At 37.8% G+C, this 23,305-nt stretch overlaps 5 protein-coding genes across 5 annotated transcripts; 1 reads left to right on the forward strand and 4 right to left on the reverse strand.

The window, feature by feature from the left end:
- The first annotated feature begins 1,764 nt into the window (after positions 1–1,764).
- Positions 1,765–2,523, forward strand: taar11 (trace amine-associated receptor 11). The gene has a single exon (XM_067383747.1). It carries the CDS (start codon positions 1,765–1,767, stop codon positions 2,521–2,523), a length of 759 nt encoding a protein of 252 aa, XP_067239848.1.
- Positions 2,524–4,700: 2,177 nt separating this feature from the next.
- Positions 4,701–5,711, reverse strand: LOC137018574 (trace amine-associated receptor 1-like). The gene has a single exon (XM_067383244.1). It carries the CDS (start codon positions 5,709–5,711, stop codon positions 4,701–4,703), a length of 1,011 nt encoding a protein of 336 aa, XP_067239345.1.
- A 2,969-nt stretch (positions 5,712–8,680) lies between these two features.
- Positions 8,681–9,694, reverse strand: LOC137018576 (trace amine-associated receptor 1-like). Its single transcript, XM_067383246.1, has one exon. It carries the CDS (start codon positions 9,689–9,691, stop codon positions 8,681–8,683), a length of 1,011 nt encoding a protein of 336 aa, XP_067239347.1. The 5' UTR covers positions 9,692–9,694.
- A 4,811-nt stretch (positions 9,695–14,505) lies between these two features.
- LOC137018575 (trace amine-associated receptor 1-like) lies at positions 14,506–15,519 on the reverse strand. The gene has a single exon (XM_067383245.1). The coding sequence runs from the start codon at positions 15,514–15,516 to the stop codon at positions 14,506–14,508; it is 1,011 nt and encodes a 336-aa protein (XP_067239346.1). The 5' UTR covers positions 15,517–15,519.
- Positions 15,520–19,447: 3,928 nt separating this feature from the next.
- On the reverse strand, positions 19,448–20,458 carry LOC137018578 (trace amine-associated receptor 1-like). The gene has a single exon (XM_067383248.1). The coding sequence runs from the start codon at positions 20,453–20,455 to the stop codon at positions 19,448–19,450; it is 1,008 nt and encodes a 335-aa protein (XP_067239349.1). The 5' UTR covers positions 20,456–20,458.
- Positions 20,459–23,305: the final 2,847 nt, after the last annotated feature.

Consider the following 23,305-nt stretch of genomic DNA (forward strand, 5'->3'; position numbering starts at 1 on the left):
CCAGGCCAGTAGGTGGCAATGTCACTTGGTAATGAAACACTATGGGCCCTATTTTAATGATCTAAGTGCATGGTCTAAAGCGCACGGCTCAAGTGCACTTAGGGCATGTCCGAATCCACATGGTCTAAAAGGGTTGTCCCTATTCTCTTAATGAGTAATAGGTTTGTTTTAGGCCAATAAACCAATTAGAGTTTCATCTCACATTCCCTTTAAAAGCCAGTTGCGCTCGCGTCATCGCAGATTTGCTATTTACATGGTATAATTTGCAAGCAGAAAAAAACGAATGCTTCTCTAGCGAGGAAATGGATCTGCTCGTGCGCGAGGTTAAAGTGCGTGAGCAGACCATCTACGGGACAAGACGGATTCCACCAAAGCATTTTTATCTTTATGCACACAATAATAACCTTTTACAATGTAATCCTTTTATTTTTAATATTTGGCATGTTTGTGTGCTGCTACTGTGTAATAAGCAGAGTGTATGCGCGTTGTGCACCCACCTATAGGCGCATATTAGTAACACGCTAATATTACGCCATTGACTTTAGTCCAGGTTTCAGTTGGTCAATGGCGCAGTCTTTTTCAGTTGTCTCAAAATAGCAACGCGCCAACAATGCGCCTGAACACACCTTGTTTTCAGATCAGCATGCCCATAGGTGCACAAATGGGCGCAAATGTATTTGCTATCTACTGCATCGGGCTGAAACTAGCAAAAAAACCTTGCATTGCGCTGGGTGTATTATAGGGCCCTATATGCACCTTTAGACTGAACACGTAATATGTATGCGCATGGCATCACCGATTTCACACATTAATGTTTTTGCAGTTCACACAGAGATGATAACGCTATTGTTTTCAAAAACTTGCACTTTGACACCTTTTTTAAAAAGTCTGCATTTTCAGGCCCCCAAAACATTTTTGTCGTGTAAATGAATAGCCATATCACATAAAAAGATTTCCGTTTTTAATTAAAAATAGTGTTATGTAAACGGTCCCTAAGAGTCTTTCAAAAAACAAAAATCATTAGCAAAACATACTTTAATATAATTGCATAACAACTGGACAACAAGCCAAACTGACCAACAGAAACACAGTCTTTTTTTTTATTCTTACTCTTTTACTCTTACAACATCTTGAGACCCGAAAAACAATTAGGAATTCCTTGTGATCACATGACAAGAAGAAGCCCTTTTTTATTGGTTCAGAGAAACACACTCTCTTTGTGAAAGTATTCAAAAGGCAAGAAAATACAGACGTTCCATCATCTGCTTAGGAAGCCTTTCTGTGGTAAGATTACAAAAAAAAAAAAAAAGGACACACACACACACACACAAGACACTCACTTATCAAATTATAATCTTGTGTAAAAATAAGATGTAAATTTAGCAAGCTATTTTTTTTATTTTAAGTATGTAATTTAACAGATTTTTTTAAATTATTTTTTTAAAGTTTTTTTTTTTCTTTATACAGTATTTTCTAGTATTTTATTTACATCAAAAAAGAGGCCTAATCAAGTTGTTTTCTCATTCTAGGTATCAAAGTGCCTGTACAATGACTCAACTATGGACAGTAGAGTCTTTCGGCCTTTGTTTCGAATCCCTGAACGACTCATGTGTAAAAACTGTCTATTCTCCTGTCATTCGTGCTCCCCTCTACCTCCTCTTTGCTATAACCATCATTGTGATTGTATTCGGCAACCTGTGGGTCATCTGCACCATCTCTTGTTTCCAGCAGCTCCACACACCCACCAACTACCTGATTGTCTCAATGGCTGTATCTGACCTGTTCCTGGGCAGCTTTGTCATGCCCCCCAGTATGGTGCGCTCTTTGGAGACGTGCTGGTACTTTGGAGACTTCTTCTGCAAGTTTCACTCCGGCACTGATTTTACGCTGTGTAACGCGTCTGTTTTGCACCTCACGTTCATCTCAATTGACCGTTATTATGCAGTTTGTCAACCACTGCAATATCACAGCAGAATAACCACACGTGTGAGTGTAGCGATGATCCTGGTCAGCTGGTGCTTCTCTGCCTTTATTGGCTTTGGCATCATATTCTCAGAGTTGAAAATCGAAGTAAAAAGAACAGAGGAGCTGCATGTTGCTTGCAAGGGAGGGTGTTTAGCATTGCATGGAAGGGAAATTGGAGTGACATATTCGATTGTGTTTTACTTCCTCCCTATGTTTATAATTTTCAGCATTTACAGCAGGATTTTTGTTATAGCACAGAAACATGTTCGTGTTATTAATAACTACTCTTCAAGCTCATCAGTTAGTAAAAAGGATCTGAAAGCCACTAAGACGCTTGCTATTATCATTGGAGTTTTTATGTCTTGCTGGACACCTTATTTCATGTGCAACATCATAGATCCTGTTGTTAACCACACAATACCAGCACTATTATATGAGGTCCTAATGTGGGTGGCTTATTTGAATGCAGTGTTTAACCCTTTGATTTATGCTTTCTTTTACAGCTGGTTCAGAGAAAAATCCAAACTTCTGTTCAAAAAACTATATAAATTGTGCTAAAGGGCCTATTATGAAATCTAGAAGCATATGTCATTTAATTTTTTCATTCTAAATGCTTTCTTATTATTTCATTAACGTCATTTTCATTGCATGTGAAGCTTCTGTTTATTATAAAAATGTTTTTGAACCACAATCATTATAATTAATATAATCATTAATAAGTCATTGTAATGATGATACTTTCATTTAATATACAGAACATGCATGCACTTATTCAGTCACTGATGCAAATTCCTACTGCCTTTTTATATGATTTTTTTCTTGAAAAATGTAAGACATTTAATGCTTCTTGAGCATCCAACCTGTGTTTGTGTTGAAATCAATTGTGACAAGCAAAACATACAATACATAAAATGAAACATTCTGTGTGTTTTCATTCCCTAAAGATCAGCTGAGGCCTTTTGACTCATATAGCCTCCCAATCCTGTCCTATTGTTCCTAATCATATGTTGGTTATAAACCCATCTGTAGTATTTGGCACCTTCCCCATTTTCCTTAACTGCAGAGAATGTTATCACTAAATCTCAATAAAAATATCACAATATTACTTGATAATTTGCATTTAAAAATTGTTAATTAAAAACAAATGGCTTATATGAATAATTATTATAAAGATGCAAGGGCATTGTGACAAAACTGATTAACTAAACTGATCTGTAGAAGTCCATTATACTGTAATGAAATATTTCTGATTTAAATGTTGCTGCACAATTCACACTTACAAATAAGTCAGATAAATGGTAGAGTAAATGGTAAGTGTATTTGGCGTGCTGTCCGAGGAGAGGGCTCCGGGCCCGATATTTGGCCTGAACCCAGAGTACTTCCCCCGTATTCCTGGCTGTGGTAAGAACCAGCCAAGAATGAGGAGTCGGGTGGTAAAGGGATGCTGAAAAGCTCTGATTAGTCGGCTGGACCAGTGTGTTGTTATTGGTCAACCGCTTCCACCATGTTTCGGAAATGTCACGGCTCTTACCATAAACATGAGTTTCAATACACTGCTAACACAACTCAACCAGGCCTCGCCCCTTTATTACATATGCCTTGGGCAGGAATAGGAATTATTGGGCAGGAATTATTTATATTAGGAATACTGTGACGTGTTTGTTTTCAAAAGAAAACTCAAGACTACAATCGAGGCATTTCAAGGAGTTCAGAAACAATGCCTACTCATATAGAGAATAACTCCCTTTGGAGTGATTTTGTTTTTTGTAACTTTCAGACCCTTTTTCATTTTCAAACAGTATACTGAACACTAAAGAAATTTGAAAATAAAAAAAAACACATAATAAACTGCAAAAAAATGCATTTCTTATTTAGTATTTTTGTCTTGTTTTATTCTAAATGTCTATGAATTCTTAAATCCAGATGCTTTTATTAGATAAGATACGTTTTATTGTTTTCTGGAGAAAAAAAATCAAAATGAAGTGAGTTTTTGCTTAAAACAAGCAAACTTACCTGCCAATGGGGTAAGAAAAGCATTTTTTGCAGTGTGAGCTGTAGTTGAAGTTAAGTGTATATTCACTCTGTATATATATATATACACACACACACACCCACACACAGGCTAAAAATTACACAAGAACAAACTCACTTAAGACATTATATTGCTTATTTCCTACAGTTTGTGTGACTGGGATAGACTGGATCAAGATCATGCACTGATCATGCAGTTTTACCGGTGCATCTCTGCTCTGCAATAAATCCAGTTCTTAACAAATATTTTTGTGTTAGTTTCTAGGTAAAGTATCTAAAATCCTTTAAACAAAATACATTTGAGAAGAAATAATGACAATAACATATTAAGATTTGTTTTTAGAGAATTAATCTTGATACTTTGTCTTGTTTCAGTGGCATTTTATTTAATTCAATGTGAAATGATACACTTCAAGGTTCATTCTCTAAAACAAGTCTGAAAATCTTCAAAGTGTACTTCCTTCAAAGAGCTAGTTTTACTAAATTACAAGTCAAACAACACACTGAGTTATGAATCAGGATGATGATCAGGAAACATGGCAGATGGCCTTTATTTCTGCAAAATTAGGCAAAATTCTGAGGCCATTAGATATCAAAATACAGCAATGTGAGAGCTAAGACGGATGATGAACAAATGCAAAATGTCATGCTGTTTCATTAAGTTCCAATAAATACATTTGGCTAGGTTCATAGAGATATCACATTTACAATAAGATTGTTCTTGAAGAATTGCTCTGAAATATTCTTCCAGACAGAATGACTCTAAATGCATGTCTGAACCAGCTGTAAAAAAAGGCGTACACTATAGGATTACATGTGGAATTATAGTAGCCAACCCACAGGAACAAGTCAAACAGCAGTGGAGGTACAGAGTACCCAATGAAAGGGTCAATAAGATTACATAGAAAAAAAGGTATCCAGAAAGTCAGAAACACTCCCATGATGATTGCTAAAGTCTTAGTGGCTTTTCCCTCTTTTTTTGATTCAGAATGAACACTCTGAATGGCCTGCACCTGCCTTTTAGCCACATGTAAGATTTTCATATATATGCAGAGCATGATAACTGCGGGAACGTAAAAACAGGTCATCGACATTATGGTCGCTGCCTCTATGCTCTGAAACACCATGCATCTTCCATCACAGTCAAAGTTGTCATAGTAAAAATCTTCAATGCCGAGAATATTCAGCTCCATGAAGATCATGCCAAACCCCAGAGCAGCTGAAACAGTCCAGCAGATAATAATCATAACTAGTGTGGCCTGTGATGTCATTTTACTGTGATATTGAAAGGGGTGACATATGGCATAATATCTGTCTAAAGAAATGATACAGAGGTTTAAAATTGATGCAGTGCACAAAGTCACATCAAGGCTGCTGTGTATTTTACAGAACAAATCTCCCAGATACCAGCACGTCTCGATGGAGCGCAGCATGCTGGGAGGCATCACAACTCCTCCTACAAGCAGATCGGCCACGGCCAGGGACAGGATGAGGTAGTTAGTTGGTGAGTGAAGCTGCTTGAAATGAATGACCGTTATGATCACCAACATGTTTCCTATGATTGTCACAATTGAAGAGACACTAAAAAGGATGTAGAGTAATATTCGAGTTTCCAAAGGATAGACAAACTTCTGACAAGATGTGTTACTAAACTCATAACAAAGAAAAGGCTTTTCCAAGATTCCATTTTGGCTGATGTTGATTTGCGCGTCCATTTACAAAGTTCACAGGAGGTTCCCTGTTTGAAACAAGGGAGTCAAATCAGTTCCAACCTTTAAAAATGCAACTGATGTTTATGCATCTTTATGAATGTTAAATCCTCAATGGATGTTAAAAGCAATACTTAAATTGACCAAATACGAGAAAAAATCTGCACTTAAGTGAATAAAACTCCAATCATGTTCATCTACATGGAAATTTCTGTTTCACAGACTGTCATGTTCTTACCTTTCCATCTACAATAAACCAAAGCTATTGCGAGGGCACATTTATATTGTAGCAAAAGAGTTTCATAACAACCTCCCTCCTCACACAGCATTTGAGTTTCCAAGGTAACAGTCCTCCCAAAAGTCTACAACAAATCAGCAGAAAGTGCAACAAGGCCCTGTAACAGCATCTCAACAATGGCTGAATTTGGAATAACATCAACAAGGCATTTTCGCCCACAGAACTGTCATTCACTAGACATTTTGTCTTTTTCTGACCATTCTCTGTAAACCCCAGAGATGAAAATCCCAGCAGATCAGCAGTTTCTGCAATACTCAGGTCAGGCAGTCTGGCACCAACAACCATGCCATGTTCAAAGTCACTTAGGCCTGGGACACACTTAACGATTTTCAAATCTTAAACGATTTTAAAACTGTGGGAGACCACAGACATAATGACAGTTTAAACCGATTTTTAGCATTATAATCTTCTGATCGCACACACTAGATGATTCGACCAGACTGCTAGACCACACACCTGTTGATCGCAGGAACGATTTCACAGTGAGATCAAACATGACTTGAGAAGAAAAACAAACGGAGGACAATCAACGTTGTCAGCAGGCTCTCCTGCCACACGTTCTGCTTTACAATGAAAAACAAAAATAGAAAAAAAAAGAATATGAGTGAACTTCTTTTTCTATACTCCACTTTTGTGGCTGCCAAGTTTCAGCTAAAGAAGCAAGCAACATCCGGTAGGTGAAGCTTGCTCACTCTCATTGGCTATCGCTGGTATCAGGTCAGAGGCAGCTGATCAAGAGTCAGATCAAGAGGTGGAGCGTCCCCTATCTCAAACCATAAATATCAAACATGTTTCATATTTACGGTTTGAGATAGGGGATGCTCCATCTCGATTGGGAGCCGTTGAATAATTGTAATGACACAACACAATAGAGGATTTTTTGGACAAAAGATAGTTTGCGACAAGCCTCAAATAGTTTGCGACAAGCATGACTGACACACAGCTGAAGCGCAAGCACAAAAAGCCACCTCCCTCAGACAGCATGCAATCACAAATTCCAATCATGTATGATATTTAATAAAGTTATTTAGTGCAATAAGCTGTGGAAAAGAACTCAGTGCGGTTGGTGCTCACGCTGACTGACACACACCCAAAGCGTGTGCACAGAAAGCCTCCTCTCTAAAACAGCATGTGATCGCAAATTCAGGTCTCTTTCACGTCTTATTGCTCTAGAGTAGTCAACCAGACTGACAATAATGTCAAAATGCCCATTGTGTGGAGTATTCACATAAACTTTTGCTGCATCCCTCCCAATTCAGAGGCTGAATCCTTTGAAGGCCACATTTGAAGGCTGATTGCGTCAGTGGCACGAAGAAAGCTGTCCCAATTCAAAGCCACATTCAAATGTGGCCTCCAAATGCGGCCTGTGAAATGAAGGACACAATAGATGGATCCTTCGTGGCCTTTCCTTGTATCTTCAATAAGAATCAGTTCATATTTGATTCATACAGTGAAGATTATGCGGTTTTTAAGTTACACTTGATTATTCACTTTCTGTAATATTTCAGTATTTAACTACATGTTAAATAAACCTACTGTAGCTGAAAAACCTAAAGTTTTTTTTTTATTTGGATCTTTGCTCTGTTTGTAATTTGCTTCTTTGTTCTTATTTTTAATTAAAAGAAAATAGCTATATTGAGATATATATTGTTATCGTGAAGTAAAATTTCTCATACCGTGAAATAAGATTTTGGTCACATTGCACACCCCTGCATTAGCCTTACAAAACACTTTATAGCAGAAATTCATCAGCTGTTGTGGACCCAAATTGCACTCCTTTCATGCAATGATTCAGTCAGCATTGTTTATTTGCATGCGATGTCTGTGCTGCTGTAGCAGCAACTGATTTTTTAAAGTGTTCTCAATCCTATAGACCTATTCTCAATCCTACTAAAAAGTCACAGTGGAGCTGAATGGAAAATCCCATAGAAATGAACAGTGAACAAATAAACATTTTAATGTATGGCATTCATGTATTGTCTGTTTGTCTATGTGGATATAAAAGATAGAGGCTGATGATGTAGATATACAGTAACTGGTGCTTTACCACTTTTGACAGCCATGTTCAATTTATGTTGTTATATATTTAAAATGAAATTAATTTAAAAAGACAACAAACAGTTGTATAGAATTGTATCTTAGGGCCAAATTCTTTTTTATATGTGCTTTTGAAGGTTTATGTTGAAAGTGTGCTTATGGAGGGTAGAGGTTAGCACTGACCGTGCATTTTCAAACAGTTAAACTTTATTAGAATTTAATTCATAAGGATCAGAGAGGGGCAAAAATCAACACTTGCGGACTCAGAAAAGCTGTAAAAGTCATGAAGCATATTTATACAGGCAGGTATATCATATTAATACACAGATTTGTTTTGCACTTCAAGTATGATGTTTCGCTTTGTTCAAAGAGCTATTATTACTGAATAACAAGTCAAACAACACTAATTATAAACTCATATCAGTTTTTGCATTGTGGGTGAGTTATGAATCAGGAGATGATCAGGAAACATGGCAGATGTTTATACTTTGTTTCTGCATTGCTGAGGCAAAAAAGGCCCATAAAGTATCAAAATACAGCAATATGACAGCTAAGACAGATGATCAACAAATGCTAAATGTCATGTTGTTTCATTGAGTTCCAATAAACACATTTGGCTAGGTTCACAGTGACATCACATTTACAATAAGATTGTTCTTGAAGAATTGCTGTGAAATATTCTTACAGACAGAATGACTTTGAATGCATGTCTGAACCAGCTGTAAAAAAAGGCGTACACTATAGGATTACATGTGGAATTATAGTAGCCGACCCACAGGAAGAAGTCAAACAGCAGTGGAGGTACAGAGTACCCAATGAAAGGGTCGATAAGATTACATAGAAAAAAAGGTATCCAGAAAGTCAGAAACACGCCCATGATGATGGCTAAAGTCTTAGTGGCTTTTCCCTCATTTTTTAATTCAGAATTCACGCTCTGAATGGCCTGCACCTGCCTTTTAGCCACAAGTAAGATTTTCATATATATGCAGAGCATGACAACTGCGGGAACGTAAAAACAGGTCATTGACATCAAGGTAGCTGCCTCTCTACTGTGAAGCAACATGCATATTCCATCACAGTCAAAGTTCTCATAGTAAAAATCTTCAATGCCAAGAATATTAAGCTGTAAGAAGACCATGCCAAACCCCAGAGCAGCTGAAACAGTCCAGCAGATAATAATCATAACTAGTGTGGCCAGTGATGTCATTTTACTGTGATATTGAAAGGGGTGACATATGGCATAATATCTGTCTAAAGAAATGATACAGAGGTTTAAAATTGATGCAGTGCACAAAGTCACATCAAGGCTGCTGTGTATTTTACAGAACAAATCTCCCAGATACCAGCACGTCTCGATGGAGCGCAGCATGCTGGGAGGCATCACAACTCCTCCTACAAGCAGATCGGCCACGGCCAGCGACAGGATGAGGTAGTTAGTTGGTGAGTGAAGCTGCTTGAAATGAATGACCGTTATGATCACCAACATGTTTCCAATGATTGTGACAATTGAAGAGACACTAAAGAGGATGTAGAGTAATATTCGAGTTTCCAAAGGATAGACAAACTTCTGACAAGATGTGTTACTAAACTCATAACAAAGAACAGGCTTTTCCAGGATTCCATTTTGGCTGATGTTGATTTGCGCATCCATTTACAAAATTCACTGGAGGTTCCCTGTTTGAAACAAGGGAGTCAAGTCAGTTCCAGCACTTAAAAATTAATTACATGTTAAAACCACAATGGATTTTAAATGCAATACTTAAAATGACCAAATGAAAATAAATCTGCACTGATATCTTATTTTATGAATAATACTCCAAACATGTTCATCAACATGGACATTTCTGTTTCACAGACTGTCATCCATGTTCTTACCTTTCCGTCTACAATGAACCAAAGCTATAGAGAGGGCACACTTATACTGTAGCACAAGCGTTTCATAACAACTTCCCTCCTGACGAATCACGCAACATTTGAGTTTCCAAGGTAACAGTCCTCCCAAATGTCTACAACAAATCAGCAGAAAGTGCAACAAGGCCCTGTAACAGCATCTCAACAATGGCTGAATTTGGAACATGACTATAGGGACAAATAGGTATCTAAACAATTTAAAGATTTAAGGAACACTCCACTTTTTTTGAAAATAGGCTAATTTTCCAACTCCCCTAGAGTTAAACAGTTGAGTATTACCGTTTTCGAATCCATTCAGTCGGTCTGGCGGGACCACTTTTAGCATAATCTGATTAGACCAATAGCATCTCGCTCAAAAAAATTACCAAAGAGTTTCGATTTTTTTCCTATTTAAAACTTGACACTTCTGTAGTTACATTGTGTACTAAGACCGACAGAAAATGAAAAGTTGTGATTTTCTAGGCTGATATGGCTAGGAACTATACTAGGGGTGTGCCGGTTTCAGAATTGGTGATGACGGTTATGACGTGAGTCAAATGTGACGGTTTTTAACATAACCGTCAGGGTGGGGGGGGGATAGCTACTTGCTCTACGTTTATTTAAAATTAACAGCAAAACAACTAGCAGTGAATGTGCTTTCCATTAAATGAATCACACACTGAACAAATCCTTAACAAAAAAAAAAAAAAAAACTTTGCAATGAACGTGCTTTGTTTTAAATAAATCACACACAGTAAACAAAACCTTTTAAAAAAGTAGGCTACTTAAATTCTATAAGAGCATAAAAATGAATGAGAAGCCTAGGCCTAAATTACAAATAATACCTTAATTAAACTAACTAAATAAAGGAAACAAAAAAAAAGTGCAATGACATTTTAATTTCCTAATCTTTTCGACTTCCAAGTTCCATGACAGGAACACCAACATGTTCACTTTACTCGGTTTTAGTGACGATCTGACAGGGGTAGCTATGTTCCCCGCAGTGCTAAAAACTCGCTCTGATGCTGTGCTTGTAGCACAAATACACATGTATTTACGTGCAAATTTTGCTAAGAGCGGATAGCGTGTTTCATTGTCTCGCCACCATGCTAGTGGATCTGCCGTAGAGTCAATTGGTTGTTCTTGGAGATAGCGGGTTAACTCCGTGTCAGCGCGCGCTCTGATCGGTAAAGGGGCAGAGATTTCAGACCTCCGTTTATTAAGGAGATCTCCAAGATTTCTCTTCTTGGGAGGGGGTGGTGCACAGACCTCTCCCGAATCATCTCCAGCAGCAGCAGCCTCCGAAGCACCACTTTTACCTTTCTTCACGAAGTTTTAATTTGATTTGATTTGACGTTGGATCCGGAACATTTTTTATTGGATCCGGCACCTCAGTCCTATGTCACTATGGGAAATTAATCGCCTAAATTTAAAAAATTTAATTAATATTTGTGTAGTGTTAAATGTTGTTATCGATAGATATACGCAGATGGGGTATTATTTCATCCGCAACCACATCACAAAACTCATCATCCGCGCCAACGTTTTTTGAGCAAATTTCAAAGCCGCACCTGCCCGCCATCCGCTGATTGTTTTGTGGTCTATGGACGATGCAATGCTTTGCTGATGCGAGCCGCAAAAAAAGCCCTTGTCTGTTCTGTTGCAGCAAAGATATTTAATGCTAATTTATGAGGCATAGGCCTACGCTGAGTTTCATTTACGATGAGATGCGCTCTAGTTCACAGTGCAGTGCAAGTGAACGCAGCGCGCTGGCGCTTCCATGTCACGTGATCATTGTCTGCTATACTTGCTTTTTATTTATTAAAATACATGCAATTGGTTGATGAAACATTTATTAAAATTAAGATAAAATTTTTACAAAACGAAATTTGTTTTTAAGAAAGGTTTTCTACAAAGCAAAATTTAAGGAAGTGGTAAATATGTCTGACGATTTACAAAACTTCATTAAGTGGTAAAAACCATGTCTCCCGATATATTGCGCATCTTATGATCCTATCTAAAAAATGAAAATAATTTTTGATAAAAAAATGACACGGTTTTGGCGGTTATAGAGTTCTAATGACGGTGTTCAACTATAACCGCCGGTCTCACGGTTATATATTAACCGTCACACCCCTAAACTATACTCCCATTCCGGCGTAATTATCAAGGAACTTTGCTGCCGTACCATGGGTGCAGCAGGCGCAATGATATTACGCAGTGCCTGTGACCCCCTGCTTGCACAGGGAGTGTGCCTTGCAATCATGGAGACATTTGTGAGAGACGCTGCATAATATCATTGGGCCTGCTGCACCCATGGTACGGCAGCAAAGTTCCTTGATTATTACGCCGGAAAGAGAGTATAGTTATCGGCCTTGAAAATCGCAACTTTTCATTTTTATTACACAATGTAACTACAAGTTTTAAATAGGAAAAATATTGAAACTCTTTGGTCAATTTTTAGCGAGATGCTAACGGTCTCATCACATTCAATGAATTTTGCCACGCTATGCAAAAAGTGGTACCGCCAGACCCGGAGATCGCCTGAATGGATTCGAAAATGGTAAAACGCAACTGTTTAACTCTAGGAGAGTTGGGAAATGAACCTATTTTCAAAAAAAGTGGAGTGTTCCTTTAATGGTTAGTGCTCTGACAAGTCACACTGAATTTAATGAAGCTGAATATTTCTAAACAAAATCCAAATAACATTCAAGCATCAACAACATCACTTTCTAATAACGCAAAAATACAAAATACTTTTTTCTTCCTTTTTTATGTGATATAAGAAGCTACTGCCACCTACTGCCCGACGGCTGTGTGACAACTGCCGTAAAATCAAGGATTGGAATTAGGATAGCTGATACTGATCAGTTAAAAAATACTTAATGAGCCCAGATACCAATCCTTGAGATCAGCTCAGAACATCACCACATTAAACTGATTTTTTTATGATTAAATACTGACATGCCAAAAAGCATACAGTCTAAAATATTTTTAAAAAGCATCATCATCTTTGTCATATGAATTCTTTTCACAGATTCTTTTCCACCGTCTTTGAGGTGAAGACAACATCTCCCATGATTCTGCACTGAATCTCGGCATCATCAAGCTACGCCTTTGTTTTGAATAGGTGACCTCTAGTGGCGAAAAATTACATATTGTGCCTTTAAGGCCTGTTCATACCAAGAACAATAACTATAAAAAGATAACTTTAACAATAACTAGCATCCACACCAACGTACAATATTTTTCTGTTTATATAAGCATGCGCTGCAGTTTTATCATCTACCGCTTTAAATGCTCAATCTCATTTAAGCAGGATGAATTTTGATTGGCTCTCAATGTTTTTATCCTTCATAAGTTGGAAATCATTCTGAAAGTGAATCCAGTGATATTGTTCTCTTTTCTATTATCGTCATAGTTGTGGGGTGGACTCTGCAATTCTTTTTTATTTAGAAATATTTCAAGAACTATATTGTTATCGTTATAGCGTTTACTTTAAAAAGTCACAGGGAGCTGAATGGAAATTCCCATTGAAAAGAACAGTGAACAAATAAACCTTTTAATGGAAGGTGTTCATGCATAGTTTCTCTGACTGTCTGGATCTCCTCAAATAAAAGATAGAGGCTGACAGTCCATATATACATTTACATTTAATCATTTAGCAGAGACTTGTATCCAAAGTGACATACAAATGAGAACAACAGAAGCAATCAAACCAACAATATGGAAGTGCTGTGACCAGTCCCATTAGTCTAGCACAGTATACACGCACAGTTCAATAAAAAATAAATAGATATACAAAATAGAATAGTAAGAGTTAGTATTAATGTGTCAAGTGTTGATGAAAAAGATGCATCTTCAGCCTTCTCTTGAAAATGGCTAAAGACTCAGCAGCTCGGTTTCACTTAGGAAGGTTCGTGGATTCAATGATTTTTATTGTCATTCCAAAACATGGTACATGAGCTGGAATGAAATTAAGTACTGAAGTCAGGTTAAAGCCCCTCACAAGTAAATAACAACTAAACCACTCACAAATATATACACATACAGATTCCCAAACATACATAACTAGCAGCATAGCAATAAAAAGCAAGATAGCTTAAGACAAAAAAAAAAAAAGTTAATTTATCATTCCACCAGCATGGAACAGTCAATGTAAATGTCAGTGAAAGTGATTTTGTGCCTTTTTGGGATGCCACCACAGGATGCCATCCACTTGCAGAACGCAAGCTTCAGGAGGGCACATAAATCTGAAGTAGTGAGTTTAGGTATAGCGGTGCAGAGCCACTGGTTGTTCTGTAAAGGCAAACATCAGTGCCTTGAATTTGATGCAATTGGCAAATGGCAACCAGTGCAAATTACTTAGTGTACTTAGTGCTTAGTGCAAATTACTTAGTGTACAGTACTCAGTGCTTTACCACTGTTGACAGCCATGTTGAATTTATATTGTTATATATTTCAAAACATTTATAAAAAAAGGACAGTTGTATAGAATTGTATCTTAGGGTCAAATTCTTACCAATCAGAAAAGGAGATATCAATAAATAAATTTGCATATAATCAGTTTCATTATTACATTAGTGTTGTTCTTGAAGAATTTGTCTGAAATATTGCTTTAGATAGAACGATTCTGAATGCATGTCTGAACCAGCTGTAAAAGAAGGCGTACACTATAGGATTACACATGGAATTATAATATCCAATCCAATAGAACATGTCAAACAGCAGTGGAGGTACAGAGTACCCAATGAAGGGATCGATAACATTACAAAGGAAAAAAGGTATCCAGAAAGTCAAAAACACGCCCATGATGATGGCTAAAGTCTTTGTGGCTTTTCCCTCCTTTTTTAATTCAGAATTCACGCTCTGAATGGCCTGCACCTGCCTTTTAGCCACATGTAAGATTTTCATATATATGCAGAGCATGACAACTGCGGGAAAGTAAAAACAGGTCAGCGACATTAGGGTAGCTGACTTCCTGCTCTGAAACAATGTGCATATTCCATCACATTTAATGTTCTCATAGTAAAAATCTTCAATGCCAAGAATATTCAGCTCCATGAAGATCATGCCAAACCCCAGAGCAGCTGAAACAGTCCAGCAGATAATAATCATAACTAGTGTGGCCTGTGATGTCATTTTACTGTGATATTGAAAGGGGTGACATATGGCATAATATCTGTCTAAAGAAATGATACAGAGGTTTAAAATTGACGTAGTGCACAATGTCACATCAAGGCTGCTGTGTATTTTACAGAACAAATCTCCCAGATACCAGCACGTCTCGATGGAGCGCAGCATGCTGGGAGGCATCACAACTCCTCCTACAAGCAGATCAGCCACGGCCAGCGACAGGATGAGGTAGTTAGTTGGTGAGTGAAGCTGCTTGAAATGAATGACCGTTATGATCACCAACAGGTTTCCTATGGTTGTGACAATTGAAGAGACACTAAAAAGGATGTAGAGTAATATTCGAGTTTCCAAAGGATAGACAAACTTCTGACAAGATGTGTTACTAAACTCATAACAAAGAACAGGCTTTTCCCAGGATCCGTTTTGGCTGATGTTGATTTGAGCGTCCATTTACACAATTCAGCTTCTCTGTCTGAAACAAGGGAAAACTTAATTTAAAAGTACATGTTCTATAATTTATGATCATTACAAATAATTCAGAACATAAACTATATGCAGCAGTGCTCTGCATCTTGTTATAAAAAATACTTTAAATCACGTTGTTTTTGTGGTACTTAAATTGCCAATAGAGCACTGAAATCTTATGAGTTATAATAATTCAATTATAAAAACATTTGCATTAAATCTCTGTTTCAGACTCTCATCTAAGATCTTACCTTTCCTTCTATAAACCAAAACTACATCATGAAGCAGATAGGGCACATTTATAGCACAAGAGTTTTATAACCACCTCCCTCCTGTCAAATCACACACCATTTCCAAGGTAACATAGTCTTCCCAACAGTCAACAAAATACAATACAGGTGGAACTAACAAAACCAAAATGCAAAAAGCAATTAATAGTCAACAATGCCACTTTCATATAAATAGTAGGAAAATTACTAAACACTGTTTTATCTGCATGGAGCCATATTGTACGTCTGCGAGTGTGAGATGCTCATAAACAACAGTTCGAACTTTGACGGTTACAAGTAGCCTATATAACTAAATAAGAAAAAACCCTCTCGTTTGTGGAACTACTTTCTTCCACCATTGATTCAAAGCTGTAGATAGTTAACAGACTGATAACAGACAGACACAAGCCTCTGTTACTAATTCTAAAATATCACTATGGAAATAACAGCAACATCTTGGACTGCTGTTAAGTTAATAGTGTATTTGAGTAGAGTTAAAGGGTTAGTTCACCCAGAAATGAAAATAATGTAATTAATTACTCACCCTCATGTCGTTCTACACCCGTAAGACCTTTGTTAATCTTCAGAACACAAATTAAGATATTTTAGTTGAAATCCGATGGTTCAGTGAGGCCTGCATTCACAGCAATGGAACTTCCTCTCTCAAGATCCATAAAGGTACTAAAAACATATTTAAATCAGTTCATGTGAGTTCAATGGTTCTACCTTAATATTATAAAGCAACAAGAATATTTTTGTGCACCAAAAAAAAAAATAACAACATTTTTTAGCAATATCTAGTGACGGCCGATTTCAAAACACTGCTTCGGAGCGTTTTGAATCTTTTGAGTCGAATTAGTGATTCAGATCGTGTATCAAACTGCCAAACAGCTGAAGTCATGTGTTTTATCAGGTTAGTACTGTGTAATGATGACTGCTGTGCCTAATGATGATGATATAATGCTTTTTAAAAAATACATAATTTTTGTATTAAATTACAATTAAGTTTTTATTGTAATCTTGTAGTTGCACCCAGCAGACTAGTAATTTGCAGCTAATAGACAGGCTATTCGCACTATTTTTTCCACAGTAAAGCATATTCCAAAAACAATGCAGTCCTACTGTATGTTTACTAGTGATATAACCATAGACTGTAAAAAAATGGATATAACACTAGAACATTTATTCACAGGCGCGAATCCAAAAGAAATTGATTAAACTGTAACCGACTGTCAAAAAATGGCGGACACTTACGATATGCTGAGGTGCCTCACGTGATCCAAGTTAGCCGTTACGCTTTTTCCCTCTCAGTTTGTGGTCGGTAATGTTGTTATGTCTAAGTACATTATGAAATTAAGAGAATGTCTGACCTGTACATTAGTTATGACTACATTGTACAATGCAATCGTTGCTATATCGTCACTGAACATTTTACCTCAGGGCGTACGTTAACTGAATTAATTGAATCTGACCTGAAAATCTGATAACATAAGAAATCTTCCGTATTAAAGATTTTGGTTCGTGGCATATAATTCAAGGTTTTCCCAACTCCATTTAGGATTTCTACTCCACCTTATTGAAATAACTTTAAAGTGTGTTGTGACCTAGTAACGTTACCTCCAGTAGGCGGAAGCACGCGGCAGTGAATGTAATCAGAATCAGAAAGAGCTTTAAACGATTAGTTCACTTTCAAATAAAAATTTCCTGATAATTTACTCACCCCCATGTCATCCAAGATTCAGTCGAAAAGAAATTAAGGTTTTTGATGAAAACATTCCAGGATTATTCTCCTTATAGTGGACTTCAGTGGCCTTCAGTGCAGCTTCAAAGGGCTTTAAATGATACCAGACGAGGAATAAGTGTCTTATCTAGAGAAACCATCACTCATTTTCTAAAAAAATTAAAAAAATTACATTTTAACCTTTATGCTCATCTTGAACTATAGCCCTCTTCTTCTCTATTAGAATTCCGGCAGTGTAGACACTGCTAAGTGTATTACTGCCCTCCACAGGTCAAAGTTTGAACTAATTGTTATATACTTGCACTAGCATATTTTATATGACAATTTAGTTCAAACTTTCAAATGAACATATTTACAGTTTTGTGAATAATAATATGAATAAATGGACTAAATGAATTTACAAGGATGTTGGCAAAAAGTGGGGTATTGTACTTGGAAGGCATTTAACTGTTCAAAGGGGAAATAGTATGTGGGAAGAAACTGTTCCTCTGCCTAGAGGTTCTAGTGCCTACAGTTTGTGGCCGGGGTGAGTTGAAGTCTGTGATGATTTTATTTTACCTGCTCTTTTCCTCACTCTGAAAGAGTTGGCTACAGGTCCTGAAGGGCAAGGGGGCACCAATAATCCTCTCCGCTGTCCAGATTATCCATTGTAGTGTCATGAAGTCTGATTTGTTGGCTGAACCAAACCAAACAGTTCTAGATGAACACAGGACAGACTCAGTGATGGCTGAACAGAACTGTGTCAGCAGCTTCCTCAGCTGATGAAGGAAGTATAACCTCTGCTGGGCCTTTTTCACAATTGAGTCAATGTGATTGTCCCACTTTAGGTCCTGAGAGATGGTGGTGCCCAGGAACCTGAATGACTCCACTGCTTCCACAGTGCTGTTCATTATGGTGAGTGTATAGTATTTTGAAAATTATTGTGGGTTTTCTATTCTGCCATATCAGCACTTCCAGAAGGCTTCTCAGCCAGTCAGATTCGAGGATCTGAATCATTTAACTATAAAATATTATGTTTTTACATTTTTGTTTAGAAATATTTAAAATATAAATTTAACTATACTGTACTGAAATGTTTTAATGCATATACCCCTTTAAAATATTTATTTTAAAAATACAGAATCATCACATATGATATGCTTGTAATTCGTTTTTGGATGAATATATAGGCTGTTTAAGCTTGCAAAGCACATAAGTGCACTTCATTAAATGTTGGGTACACAAATGGCACTCCCTTTTGTGGAAAGACATTGTTTATTTGCAATGATGTTGTTGTTGTTGCAGCAGCAGACTGATTATCTAACATGCTGATTCAACTCATCAGCTCAATTGTTGAGTGCTGTACTAACTTAACTGGGTGTCAGATAGTGAGGGGCCTGTATAGATTTGAGAACCACTGCATTCAAAAAAATTATACCTACCAAGCTGAAACTCATATTATTTAAATAAAATAACTTTGTGAAATACAGTATATTATTTGGTTTTAAATAGTTACAGTTGACAATAAACTATGTAAACGTAACTAAGAAGTATATTACAAATACCTGAGTAAAGGTGTCTCACATCTTACTCAAAATAATTTTCTGAAATATGTGCTTGGTGCTTCTGTCATGTTAAGTTTGTTTTTACAAATGATATACAGTAAAATGGACAGTCATTTAGAACTTAATATGTATAAGTGTCAATATTTTCTCATGTTATTTGGAGTGATCTTCTAGCACTGACCATGCAGTTTTTACACACCCAGAAGGGCCTGCAGCGCACATACAGGCACTTAAATCACATGCAAGTGTTTTAAAAAAACGATTTGTTTTGCACTCCTCTGAGTAAGAAGGTTCTGTTGAATTGCATTGAAAAAAAATAATGAAACAAAAAGAAATGCTTTTTTATGTAAAGTGTTTCATTATTACAACAGCACTGTTCTTGAAGAATTAGTCTGAAATACTCCTTTGGATAGAATGATTCTGAATGCTTGTCTGAACCAGTTGTAAAAGAAGGCGTACACTATGGGATTACATGTGGAATTATAATATCCAACCCACAAAAACAAGTCAAACAGCAATGGAGGTACAGCATACCCAATGAAGGGATCAATAACATTACAAAGGAAAAAAGGTATCCAGAAAGTCAGAAACACGCCCATGATGATGGCTAAAGTCTTAGTGGCTTTTCCCTCTTTTTTTAATTCAGAATTCACGCTCTGAATGGCCTGCACCTGCCTTTTAGCTGTGTGTAAGATTTTCATGTACACGCAGAGCATGACAAATGCAGGAATATAAAAACAGATTAATGAGAATAAAGTAGCCCCAGCTTTACTCTGAAACACAAAGCAGCCTCCATCACAATCAATGTTCTCATAGTAAAAATCTTCAATGCCAAGAATATTCAGCTCCATGAAGATCATGCCAAACCCCAGAGCAGCTGAAACAGTCCAGCAGATAATAATCATAACTAGTGTGGCCAGTGATGTCATTTTACTGTGATATTGAAAGGGGTGACATATGGCATAATATCTGTCTAAAGAAATGATACAGAGGTTTAAAATTGATGCAGTGCACAATGTCACATCAAGGCTGCTGTGTATTTTACAGAACAAATCTCCCAGATACCAGCACGTCTCGATGGAGCGCAGCATGCTGGGAGGCATCACAACTCCTCCTACAAGCAGATCAGCCACGGCCAGCGACAGGATGAGGTAGTTAGTTGGTGAGTGAAGCTGCTTGAAATGAATGACCGTTATGATCACCAACATGTTTCCTATGATTGTGACAATTGAAGAGACACTAAAGAGGATGTAGAGTAATATTCGAGTTTCCAAAGGATAGACAAACTTCTGACAAGACGTGTTACTAAACTCATAACAAACAAGCTTTTCCAGGATTCCATTTTGGCTGATGTTGATTTGTGCATCCATTTACACAATTCAGATCCACCGATCTGTAATAAAGGAAAAGGTTAGCTGCCAACACTAGCAAACAATTAAGCTTATTGTTTCGGTATTTCAAATAATGTTGTCCTTCTACTGTAATCATAATGACAGTATAAGCTCTTAAATTGGTTTTCTAATTTCACACAAATAACAAACAAACAAGAAAATCAGTTTAGGCATATTCAAAAACAAAGTAAAAAATAAACAAAGAGAAAATCTAAACTGTACATAGGTTTTGAAGAAATAATGAAAACAGATTACTTTATTTTAATATGCAGAGTTCACTAGCATGACTTTACCATCCAAGCCCTTACCTCTTTTTTTCTTTTCTTTTTTTTAAGTGGCAGAGGCACACTAGGAGTCAGAGAGCCCAGATTTATAGTGAAGTACCTCCCCTTTGTCACCAATCGGATGGCCTTTTCTCAGTGATGTAGCAAAGCTGTCTCAAAAAAAATGCAGTGCTTTCTCTAATTAGCATTACTGTTGTCACCTCACTGTCTGTGACGCAGAAAACATCGTCATTGTTGCCCCCCAGACTGCTTAGTAGACATTAATTTTTTAATTTATTTTTAACAATAAATACTTCAATCTAATAAAATAATAAAATAAACAAATGCAATTTAGTGTTAGTTTCCCCAAACTAAAAATTATCCTATGATTTACTCACCCTCAAGCCATCCTAGGTGTATATGACTATCTTCTTTCAGACGAGCACAATCGGATATGTATTTGAAAATATTTCCAAAAGTCCAAAATAATGCATCCATCCTTCATAAAAAATAAGGTTATTAAAGGCCTTCTGAAGCGAACTGATGGATTATTATTAGAAAAATATCCATATTTAAAACTTTATCAACTGTATTAACTTCCGACAGATGGCCGTACGCATCAATTTGCAGCGGAAGAGTAACCTCTGACCTGACGCATGACGTAATGACGAACACGGAAGCACAAAGGATAGAGCAAAACAAAACACCGGTCATGAATTAGAAGTCTAAAACGAGAATGTATAAAGACAAATGTCAGAGGATTTCGATATCCTTGTGCTTGAGTTTGTTGCTGTCACATGTCTTGTGTTTTTGTTTCCCCTGTGACCTAGTTTCTGTCTGTCAGTTAATTATGTAATTAGTTTCCACCTGTGTTTGTTATCGCCCTCATATTAGTTCCTTCGTTTGAGTTGTGTATATATACCCTGTTTCTTCCTCTCATTCCTTGTCCGTTCTCGTTGATGTCAGATGTTTATATTGTGTTTCCGTGATTAAACTCTACTCATTATATACTCCGTCGTCATTGTGCCTTTTGATACACACTGATTGTAACAGAAGAACGGACCCATACAGTTTATTTTTGCGCCATTTTTTTTTGTTTATTTTTTTCATCACCATGTACCCTGCTGTTTCCATCCTATGCCTGGAGCAGAAGGACCACACCCTGGAGGTACACACCATGGACTTTTTGGAGTTGGCATGCCTCACACACTTTCCTGACCGCTCGCTCTGTGTGTTCTACATCGCCAGCCTGAGCGAGCAGTCCTGGGCATGCCTCCCAGGGAGCTGTCCACGAGAAGATTTCGCCGCATGTGTGGAGTGGGTGCTGATAAACAACAACTCGCCGTTCACCATCGGCCCAGCAGATCCTATCAGCACCACTCCACCAAACCCAGCGCCCAGTCAGCTTACGCCCAGCCAGATGGAGACACGGAGCCCGCGTCTGCCGCGGAGAAAGCGCCAGCGAGCCCAGCTGAGCCGTGCTCAACCCCGGAGCCAGAGCCCGTTATGATGTCTGACCAGGTGAGCGAGTCGGCAACAACGCCCGTCCCTGAGGGAGTTTTAGTGGAGCTTGAGGGCTCGGAAGGAAGCCCCGCCGACACTCCCACCAGATTGCCTCCACCTGGGTCCTATGACCCGTCGGTTTCACCTTGGCTCATCGCGCCCTCAGCTGTACTGTGGCACGTCATCCCACCTGCTCCACCAGGCTTCCTCGTCTCACCGGCTGCGCTTTGGTCAGGCATCACCCTGGTTCCACAGCGGTCTTCCGCAGCCCCATCTCCGCCTCGGTCCCATGAGCCGTCAGTTCCACCACGACCCTCCGGACCTTCGTTGTCACCCAGGCTCCGTGTCTCTTGGGCTCCATCTGGTTCTCCACCGTGGCTGGCAGCGTCGCAGGAAAAAGCACTCCTGTCTCCTCCATGGCTCCTCCCTCCTGCGGCACCACCAAGTAACATCATGCTGACTGTGGCCTGGGTCATCATCTGGCTCCCTCTGCTCCTGGCTGTCCCCTGGCTCCTCCCACTCCCCCTTGGACTGTTGTTGTTGTTGTTGCTGTGGACTTTTGTTTTTGTTACTCCACCCTTTGTTCCTCCACACTAATTTTAGCTCTTACCTGACCCGCACCCGCATTAAACTACATGAGGTAGGCTAGACAAAAATAATTTTCTCATGTAGCCTAACACAAGCAATAAAACTAACATTTATTCCTTGAGGTCTGAAAATGCGCCGGCGCGTTTTGCAGTTTTTTTTTTCACATTGCAGCAAAACAGACTTAAAATACTCTGTCATTTTTTGTCATAGAGACATAAGTAATATATCAATTGAAACTATAGAATATCTTCTTTTATTTGTGTACACTCAGAGTAAAAACAAAATGTTGTGCTTTTTGTAAAATAAAGAAAACTAAAATGATGCATGATCTGTCCTCTCCCTCTGAACAAAGTCTAATCTGATAGTTCTCAGAAAATAAACTATAACTTAGTGAATACTAATCACAAAAAAATTACACTTATGTCTAAAGACACGTTGAAATGTCAGGTTTTAAATCGTGTAAGTCATATCGAAA

The sequence above is a fragment of the Chanodichthys erythropterus genome, chromosome 4, assembly GCF_024489055.1.
Source record: "Chanodichthys erythropterus isolate Z2021 chromosome 4, ASM2448905v1, whole genome shotgun sequence".
Classification (NCBI taxonomy): Eukaryota; Metazoa; Chordata; class Actinopteri; order Cypriniformes; family Xenocyprididae; genus Chanodichthys; species Chanodichthys erythropterus.

Excerpts from the sequence above, each read along its gene's own strand:
- LOC137018576 (XM_067383246.1), bottom strand. The coding sequence starts at position 9,691 with ATGGATGCGCAAATCAACATCAGCCAAAATGGAATCCTGGAAAAGCCT.
- LOC137018574 (XM_067383244.1), bottom strand. The coding sequence starts at position 5,711 with ATGGACGCGCAAATCAACATCAGCCAAAATGGAATCTTGGAAAAGCCT.
- LOC137018575 (XM_067383245.1), bottom strand. The coding sequence starts at position 15,516 with ATGGACGCTCAAATCAACATCAGCCAAAACGGATCCTGGGAAAAGCCT.
- taar11 (XM_067383747.1), top strand. The coding sequence starts at position 1,765 with ATGGCTGTATCTGACCTGTTCCTGGGCAGCTTTGTCATGCCCCCCAGT.
- LOC137018578 (XM_067383248.1), bottom strand. The coding sequence starts at position 20,455 with ATGGATGCACAAATCAACATCAGCCAAAATGGAATCCTGGAAAAGCTT.